At 34.9% G+C, this 10,435-nt stretch overlaps 1 protein-coding gene across 2 annotated transcripts in view; it reads left to right on the top strand.

Annotated features, from left to right (window-relative positions):
* LOC132154600 (brain acid soluble protein 1 homolog) overlaps positions 1-9,592 on the top strand; it is a 13,877-nt gene extending 4,285 nt beyond the window's left edge. Inside the window, exon 2 of one of the 2 annotated variants that reach the window (XM_059563228.1) lies at positions 7,277-9,592. In XM_059563228.1, coding sequence (XP_059419211.1) covers positions 7,289-7,864 — 576 coding nt within the window. In that variant the 5' untranslated portion in view covers positions 7,277-7,288 and the 3' untranslated portion in view covers positions 7,865-9,592. The remainder of the gene's footprint in view (positions 1-7,276) is intronic. The other variant, XM_059563229.1, reaches the window with a different exon arrangement.
* Positions 9,593-10,435: the final 843 nt, after the last annotated feature.

Below are 10,435 nucleotides of genomic sequence, written 5' to 3'. Positions count from 1 at the left end.
TACATGTCAGCTGTCTGAGAGTGTTAAATGTAGTCTGGTATCATTATGTATTTACAGTATAGAACCTTGTGAAGGAACAGACAGGAGTGAAAGCATATTTTAAAAAACCTTTGTGCTGTGTTCAGGACATCCGACTATATAATCAAGGCCTAATGAACAATGCAGGCGCTTCTTGTTTGGCCAGCAAATTTCCCACAAGAATGAAAACATTAAACACTGTGTGGATTTGTATGTATTTTTTTTCTGGTTTCCTGCGGGTTATGTTTAGACTAAGCCTAAATCTCAGATGTTTAAGACAATATATGGCCTTTTTTTTAAACTTCATGAAGTCATATATGAAATCCTAAGTTAATATGTTTTTTAAAAAACACCACATATATGTGCAAACAGTTTTATTAAAGATTTCAATTTTTTTTTTTACTGTTTACTGAAAACTTCATTTTTTTTTCTTCATTTTTTTTTTGTTCTATACATGCATTTTATTGTTATATCCTTATACCTAAGCTGGACATTCAAATTTAAATTATGAAAATCAATCATAAATTATTACAGTTTGTGAAACTATGACAGTCTAAATAAAGCCTGACATTTATTGTGTAGAAATTATTTATGTTGACTATCCCTCGGTTGTGGTATCATTTCAATCACAACCGACAATTTTGTCACTAATAGAATTAGCATACTTGTTTTATTAAAATTATTAAGATATCATTAAGTTATTAAGATATAAAAAATTAAGATATTTGAAGATCAACCAATATCAATTAAGAACAGATCATTTCAGTAATTTTCAGTTAAGCCCATTTTAGTAAAATTACACAAAAAGTATAAAAATACTATTAAAATAGTAAATATGTATTTTTTTAAATGCATAGAGTATATACATAAATTAGCTGTAGAGAGACAAATGATTCTACCATTTTTATTCAAAAAATGTTCTAAATGTCATTTCCACAACATCAGGTTATCAAACACAATACAGAATTACCCATCAAAAAACACCCATCAGTGTGCAGTATACATTTTTATGTGTATCCTCAAGTGAGGAAGCTCACATTTCATTTCATTCATTAGGCATCTGTCAGTTATGTGATTTATGGATGTTTGTACTCAAAAGACACAATCAAATCTCCCACTATCCTGAAACACACATAGAGACAAGTCTGCAACTCCGGGTGAAGCTCAAGGATAGTTTGTGTGTGTTTCTATCTCAGGCTGGCTCCAGTGAAGGTGTTTTTAGGAGCCATGGCAGCCTTAAATAAACACACATGCGTGCACACACAAACACACACATAAACTCAAAGTCAAAGTGCATTTTACCCTCAGTGCTCCGTGCTCAGTTACTCACTGCTCCGCTAAACAGTCATCAGAATAATGTGGAGTCTGTGCACTACTCAAGAAAGAATCTCAAGGTCTTTGTGTGTGCGAGCGTGTTTTTGTCTGCCAGTGGTGTTTATGTTCCCTCACCGTTGTTTTCATTAGAGCAATTTCCATCCTGAGAGATGGCCGTGTGTGTGTGTAGGATGAAGGATTTTACCAGGTCAAAGTTTTCACAGTTCTCAAGACAATGTCCAAATGAGGTAATAAACCACCTCAGCACTTCCATACACTCTTGTTGAAACACACTTAGGGATTTTGGAATGACCAGTGTTCAAAGATGCTCTCTCTCTATCTGTCCATTTTAACTATATTTATCTTAGTTCTGGTTGTGAGACTGTTTTAATGCAGTGGTGTTCATTTCAAATCTTCCCTCACTCTACTCTTTATGTTACTGAAGTAGATATTTCTAAGTCAAAGTTAAATGGACGGAGACACACACACACGCACGCACACACACACACACACACACACACACACACACACACACACACACACACACACACACACACACACACACACACACACACGGTCCTGATACTTTCTTCACATTCAACAAAATAACCCTAAATTAATGACCTTGTAAAAACAATACAATGTGAATAGTCAAGGCTCAAGGCACATTCTTGTCATAATACGAGGTTTATCTTATATTTTTTAGACTCAGTAAACTGGAAGTTTTTCCATTTACTGGGGGTGTAAACAGATGTGTGTAAACAGCACATTTAGTCATGATACACATTTTTTTAGTTCATTATCTAGTTTGGAGTTCGTAAGATTTTAAGACCAGTTTGTCTCTTATGCTCTCATGCACATTTATTTGATGAATAATACACTCCATAATACACTAAAGAACATACAATATTATGAAAAAATATTATGATTTATAATCACTTTTTTATTGCAATATATTTAAAAAATATGTAATGTAATTTATTCCTTATGGCAAATATGAATTTTAAGTCTTCAGTGTTGCAATCGCTGGTTTCTAATTAACAAATATACTAATTTGCTGCTCAAGAAACAATTCTTATTATTATCAATGTTGAAAACAGCTACTTGATAGTCTTGTGGAGATCCGTGACACATTTTTTCAAGATTCTCTGTCTGATGAATAGACAGTTTAAAAGAATAGAATTTATTCAAAATATGTATATTTAAATGTATATTTTAAATTGGAATGGAAATGTGCTTTTTTTTTTAGCAAAGTAAAAGTCTTCATTTCCAATCATTCATTGCCTTTTGATCAATAAAATCTTTTGGGATTTCTTTCAAATAAAATTATACTGGCCACAAACTTTTGAATGTCAGAGTTCTTGCAGTATAAGTAAATCAACTTTTAGGATCATTACTGAGCACAAGACTCTGCTAAATGTAATTTTTATAGGTGATGTTTGTGTACATTTTCAAATGATTATGACAGCAATAATTTAATAAATAACAGAGACGAGTGCTTTAACAAGGCACCCAGACAGGTGGTGTGGTCAAACATATTTTAAAAGTGCCAAATAAAGTGCTTGGATAAGTATGACAAATTGTTGTAGTCCGCCTCATCCTTCACAACCTAGGATTTAGACGTGGCCTGTTAGATGGGGATTTACAGCATGCAAATTTTGTTCATTACCACTTACCAAAGCATTCATGCTGTTTCCTAATTTTCACAATAATTCCTTTAGTGAATTATGGACTTAAAAAATACAAATAAACTGCTTATAGCAGGTGCAATTCATGTTCCCTGTTTTAATTTTAGTTCCACTGTGTGTTGTTAATGATTCTCTGATGGTTAATAACAGTCTAAACCATGTTCACTGATCAGGAAGAATCAAGAAGGAAGTAGCACTTACTGGACACACACAGTTATGGCCTAAAAAAAAGAGTGTTTTTTTTGGGGGAAGTATAGAAATTAAATAAAACAATTACCTGGAGTGAAATATGTCAGACTCCTTCTCTCAACAGTCACACTGTTTGTCATCCTGAAAGCACATCCAACATTTGGCTTTTAACTCATGCTCTGTGTTAACAAGAATAATCAATTCAACAAACACAATCACAATAAATATCATATGACTCATCACTGCATATTTATTCTTCAATTCATCTCGACCCATCAAACAAAAAAGAGCTTCTAGTTTCTCTGTCTGCTCAGTGTTCTGGAGTTATTCATTAGCCTGAGCTGCTGTTTACGTAGAGGCCTGAGCCCTAGCCAACAATGTGCTGGTGTGTGTGCGTTTTGTTTGAGTACATCTCTAGGGTTAAGAGCTTGTGTGTGTGTATGTGTGTATTTGAGCTTGGAGGACAGATCTAAAGTTATTATAGCATGTTATAAACTTTGACCTGTCACATTCTCCTCTCCCTCCACTTGAGTCCAGTCCTCACCAAAACATCTCAAAGATGTGGCTCCACACTGCCTCCTGTTGATGTGGAGTTAAAATAACAGAGTCTGTATTCAACATACAAGCACACAGGTGCACATAAAACAGAATATAAACTACGAGGGTGAATGAGGATATGTTTTATTAACTTATCTTCTACTCATTTGTTTTTTTTTTAAATGTACACATAGATATTTAGGGTCCATAATATTTAGATTAGCAAGATTAAGTCCATTGCACACAAACAGGTGTTCAGCCAGTACACAACACAAGCCAATAAATGATTCAAATACTGACTGAGAGGCATCTAATAATACCAACATACTGGAAAAAAAGCATAATATCTGAATATGTAGTCTTAATTAGGCAATATACATGCCATTGTCCATATCTAATGTTAGTTTATTGTATTTGAATATGAAACCATGAATGTGTGTTTGCTTCCAAAATGCATTGCTGCTGTTACAGCACAGTGATTGGGTCAGATTTTCTGCTCCAGTTCTCAACCCCCTCCTCTGCCTTTAGCCTAATGTTTGTGTTTGTGTATGTGTTGGAGTTTTAGAGTTACATAAGCAATTTGGGATTCAAGGCTACACACATTTATATGGCAATACAGCCATATATATGAAAATTTCTATTAAAAATAGAAAACAGTTATTTTATGTTGTAATAATATTTCACAATATTACTGTTTTTAATGTTTTCTTGTATATATAATGTATACAAGTGACTTAAAATCAAATAACTGATCGAATGTGCTGCTCATAGCTTTTCAAATAAATACTTAAAATAATATAAAGTGCAGATTTAAACAATACAAAATAATATGCAATAAAACAAACAAGAGTTTCTGAAAAAAAAAACAGCAGAGCATTTCAAATTATTGCAGAATAGTTATTAAAATAAAAACAATAAAAACAATTACATCTTCATCTGAAGGTTTAATCTTACTGATGCTTTGAGTGTCAATATTCAGTCTTCCACTCACCTAAACATTTTTGCATGGCTCTGTACTGGAGCAGAAGCCAAAGGTGCAGTTCATCCTTTGCTTTAATTTTGAATTTGCCAATGGGGATTTTGATTTACTTCTTGTACACACTGCATAGACAGATTACAAGCAACACCAGGATTGAATGTTCTACCAATTAGCAGGTTTCACACAGGAAGTGAATTTCAAGCTTTCTGTACAGATGAGACAGGTCACAGATGCACACACACTGCAGCGTATTGTTTAAAGCTGAAACAGCGTGCTGCTGTCTGTTTGACTCAGCGGAGACGGGAGAGATAGTGTCTATTGTTCTCTTATACATTGCAAGGAAAGACTTTCCATGTTTCCATTGTCATATGTGTGTGTGTGTGTGTGCAAGAAACACTCAACTCACATGTTGGCTTCACTTGATTACTGCTCTCCTTCTGTCTGGAGAATAACTGTATGTGTGTGCAAGTGTGTCATTACACAGATGGTTGTTGAGCTCAGGAACGCTAAAGCAGCCAACAGGGAGAATGGAGTGAGAGAGAGCGAGAATGTGTTTTGCACAGCTCCATATTCGGAATTGGTCACATGAGCACCCGGTTGCCTTGGTAACTGCAGTTCTGAATTGCAGGTAGTAAGGCTCAGAGATGCTATCCTCTAAAACCCCCTCCATCTATCTAGATAACTATCAGCGCTAGTGTTGTCACAGTACCAAAATTTCAGTATTCGGTACCGATACCAGTGAAAATCCACGGTTCTCGGTACCAATTTCGGTACCAAAGCAAAACACAAAAATATGCTAATTAAAAAAAAATAACTTTTTAGCACTAAAAATAAAACCAATGCCATTCTTTATACTTATTTACAATTGTGTTTAAAGTTTTTCTACAAGTTATATAATTATGAAAAACAGTAAACAACTTTCACCCAAATTTAATTTGTCTTTTAATTTATGAAATGTAAACACATTTTATTTTTGGTAAATAAAGGGGATTTGCTATTAAAATTAAAACATGGAAGAAATATTGTGATTTATTTCTTTAAAAAAATAAAATTTTATAAAATTTTTCAACAGTAGTAGCAGTATCACATACATTTACTAAATAATAGTAATATTTCTAGCACAATGCCTTTATGTAAAAATTAACTTTTAGGCCTAATGAATGCATATTTGTCATTTTAACTGAACTTAAGACTGGTGGTGATGCTTAAGATATTTTTGGTCATTGAGGGTTTCTGTAAAAAAAATAGATCATATTAATTATTATTAAAAGATAATACTACTACTAATTCTACTATCATACTAATGTATATACAATGCACTATGAATTGATGAGCTGCTGGGTTCATGAATATTAATCTGACAGATTAACCCTGACAGACTGTTTCAGAGATTTGAGATTAGCCTATTGATCTTTTATTAGCTCTCTGTTTCAGGATTAAGGCGTATTTACTAAAATAAATCCAAAGCAGAAGTATATTCATCCCATCTTTTGCTTTTTTTTCCTAGTACCTTTTAAAGACAAGAATTAGATTTTTCTTCCCAGAATGTGATTCTGATTATGCAAGACATGTAGTGTGTGACATGCTACACTTGAATTTTCACAAATAATCCCAGAGGAAAATTTTATTGCTCAGTTGTTGCTCTTTGCTCATGGCTCAGGAAGCAATAGAGAAAACTCTTTTAAATCCTTGTCTTTGATGTTTCTTTTAAAATTCCTGCAGAATCAAAAACACAAACAAATTAGATAACTGTTAACATAGTACAGTATTAAAAATATAGCATAGCATAGTGTAACACACAACAGCATAAGATATTTTATCTACTATAGTATAGGAGCCTGCAAAGTATGTTACGAATGCTAGATGTTCTGTAGAAAGGTTTAGAGAAAAACTAAATAAATAAAACTTAATTACATCAACCAATCAATCAATCAATCAATCAATCAATCAATCAATCAATCAATCAAAGTACTATAATAAGTAAAAAAAACAATGTAATAGAATTATTTCCAAATAACATTTTAGGCATATTTATTATGCAAATATATTCTCATAGAATAAATTGCATCTTTATACAAGAAACTATAGATGAACTATAGATAAATTTTAGCGTAGAGGGCTCCCTAAAAGTGGTCATATTTGGGGTCTTTGGCATCCAAAAGATTGAAAACCTTTTGGTATAGCATTATAGAGTTTATTCTTAAATATTTTATGATAGCCCAAATCATTTGGAAAGCGTTAAATGAAAAAAAAAATTCTTAATGAGTTCTTATTACAATCTCATCTTGCAGACTGGTACATGTATATTGGCAAAGCTGAACAAAGTCTGAGACACTGTTGAGATCTGAAACTCTAAAGGAGATTTCTGAATTTTTCTAGGGTCCATTTCTTAAAAACACTTAATCACACTGCTGTTTGAGAAACAACAGAGGTAGCTGAAAGATTTCATTTATGATTTTAGAGTTAAAATGAAGTGGACCCTTTTGTGAATTCAAGAGCTCATTCTGGTCATTGCAGCCAGTGTTGATTGTCATGCTTCTCTCTTCCACAGGTCAGAGGTAAAATGGGAGGGAAGCTGAGCAAAAAGAAGAAGGGATACAATATGAATGACGAGAAGGCAAAAGAGAAGGACGCAAAGACGGAGGGAGCGTCGGCGGAAGAGGGAGAAGCTCCTAAGGAGAACAAGGAGGAAGCTCCTGCTGCCACTGAGACAACCAATGACACGGAGGCGGCCGCCAATGAAGCCACGCCCACCGCCGATAGCAATTCCACCGCACCCAAGGAGGAGGAGAAAAGCACCGCCGCTGCGAAGAAGGAGGAGCCAGCGGCGAACGCTAATGCTCCTAAAGCTTCTGACGCCAAGAGCAGCGAAGCTGCCAAAGCAGAACCCGCTAAGAGTCCAGATGCCCCTCCTGCCAAAGCAGAAGATAAATCCGCCCCTTCTGCAGCTTCAGCCAATGAAAAAGAGGCTGCAAAAGATCCCGCCCCTCCTGTAGCTACAGTGACGGAGAGCAAGCCCGACGCCGAGTCTAAAAAAACTGAGGCTCCGCCCACAAAAGAATCCACCCCTGCAGAGCCAATCACCACGGAGACCAGCCCCGCCCCCAATAAGGAGCAAGCAGTCACTGTGCAGGATTAACAGAAGGAACAGTTAATGACAAGATTAATGACAAATGAAAAACAAGATCAAATCTAAATAATAAAACTAGCCCGCCCATTTTAAATTATATAAGCAATTATAATTATGAATAATGATATTAGTAACAACAATGATTTTAACATGCTGGAGGTTGATCATTGTGTTGGCGATGGACATGATCATGGTGAATAAGACTGGAAGTTATGATGATATCTTTACTATTCAATTGAACTTTGATACAAACCACCAGCCCCCAACTCTCTCTCTCTTTATCTCTCATCACCTTTCTGTCTACCTCCATTCAGTGAGGGGTGGAAAAAAACATGAAATCTATTCATTGCCACCCTCCAAATCTCACTTCCCTCCATTTGAGTGTGATGGCAGTGTGTGGGGTTAATATATGTGTGTGTGTGTGTGTGTGTGTGTGTGTGTGTGTGTGTGTGTGTGCGTGTGCGTGTGCGTGTGTGTGTGTGTGTGTGTGTGAGTGACAGTAGTAGTAATAGTAGTAGTCCAGCCTCCCTGATACATGTTTCATATTTCCTGTTTGCTGCTTTCTAGTTAGTGATTGGCATTGTGTCTTTGCTTATCCCCCGACTTTCCTACTTTATTTATTTGTCTCTCTCTCTTTTTCTCACATATCAGTGGAAACTTAATCAGTGTAATGCATAATACATCAAACACACACATACACCATGCTCAAAATTGAATGTTAACATTATTAGTTTTTTTTTTTTTAAAGGAACAGTTCACCTAAAAATGACCTAAACCTGTATGACTTTTTGTCTTCCAGAGAATGCAAAAAGAAATACATTTTGCTGAATGAGCTGCTCATTTCCGTGCACAAAAGTGAATGGGGACAAGATCTGTCAAGCAAGGTTTTGATTAAAAAGCGATTTAAATTTCAAAGAAGACTTGGAATATAGTGCACAAGCCGTATGGACTCCTTTTGTGAAGCTTTTATGGTGCTATTTTGTCCTTTTTGAAACTAGACAGCCTTTGGTCCCCATCCACTTTACTAAGAACAGCGCAGCGTGAACATTGTTCAAAATGTTTCCTTTTGTGTTAGATGTAAGAAAGTAAGTCATACAGGTTTGACATGAAGATAAGTATATTATTACAGAACTTTAATTTAAGGTGAACTATCCCTGTAATTGGATGTTTAAAAGTTCATTTTTAAGTGTGAACATGTGTGGAGGGATCCGGGAGTATGAAGTGAGTGTGTGTATGGAGTTATACATGGTATAAGCATGTATTTTCTGCACGTGTGTGTGTGTGTGTGTGTGTTAATGGAGTTTTAGTCTTTCTGTACTTTGAAAGCAGCAGATTTCATGAAGTCAGAGAGACATAGGGAAAGAGCCCAGACCTCCAAACTCACCAAATAGGATGATCTCTCAACATGCTGACAGAACAATGTGAGCGTTGTGTGTATCTGTATGTGTGAGGCTGTGTGTGTTTTGCATGTCAGTGGTTGGCCCCACTGTTGTGTATTTTTGGTTACTGTGGAGATAATGTTGCTACAGGTGATTTTTCATTTGAATTAACACACATGCTCTCTCTCTCTCTCTCTCTCTCTCTCTCCTTCTCTCTGTTTCTTTCTCTATCATTCCTTTTCTTTTCAAAAATTCCCTGGTAAATGAAAAAAATACAAATAAAACGGAAGAATTGAGATATATGTACTTGTATACATGGAGCAACATTAATAAAATGAAACAAACAGATAAAAAATCAGCTCAAATGTCTTGATTTTTGTGTTTTCATAAACTCACAGCTTCAGTGTTTCTCCCCAACACATCCGATTATATTTTTATGCTCATAACGGTTCAAACAAATCAAAAATCCAAAGCAAATATCTTGTCTAATTTTACCTGCAACAAATCCAAACTCTTATGTAATCTGAAGACACATTTGGTGGAGGATATAAACTAAAAATTTTACATTTACAAAGTTTTTTATATGGCACAGGGGAAGAAGAATTGTATTTGCATAGCATTCACAACTGCGAAAAGAAACTGATTTGAAAGAGAAATGCTAATGTTCTTGTACAGCTAACCACTAAATCTGACACTGTACAAGCTACAAGACTATTAGAAGCTATTAGTCTGGCTTCTAATAATATATATAAAATATGAATATATATGTATTGATATTTTCATACCCTAAACAAATTTATTGGTGGGCCATTTACATGACAATTTTTAACTTAAAATGGAAAACTTTTCATGTGTTTTGCCTGTTTGTTTATGACAAGTGTTCTGAGGGCCTGAAAATGCAAACTTTTGAAAAGGGGTTTCAAAGTGCAAGTCTTTGAAAACAATGCAATTGACGTCTATGTGTAAACAACAAAAATGTGAATTTGTGAATATGGTGGCATCGTGTATTACATGTTCAGTCTACATGTATATGTGCAGGTGCATAGTGCAATCTGGAATTTTGTCCGAGGAAGAAAAAAAACAGCTCTATAAATAAAAAAATTAAAAAAAAAAACGTTTTTTATTAATAAAATTAAACACATCAATGCACAGTTTTCCACACCACAATCAGTCAAGCTCATATCACCAACAAACATACACT

Source organism: Carassius carassius, chromosome 12, assembly GCF_963082965.1.
Source record: "Carassius carassius chromosome 12, fCarCar2.1, whole genome shotgun sequence".
NCBI classification, from domain to species: Eukaryota; Metazoa; Chordata; class Actinopteri; order Cypriniformes; family Cyprinidae; genus Carassius; species Carassius carassius.
The sequence above is the reverse complement of the archived record's forward strand: the minus strand, read 5'-3'. Positions and strand labels throughout refer to the sequence as shown.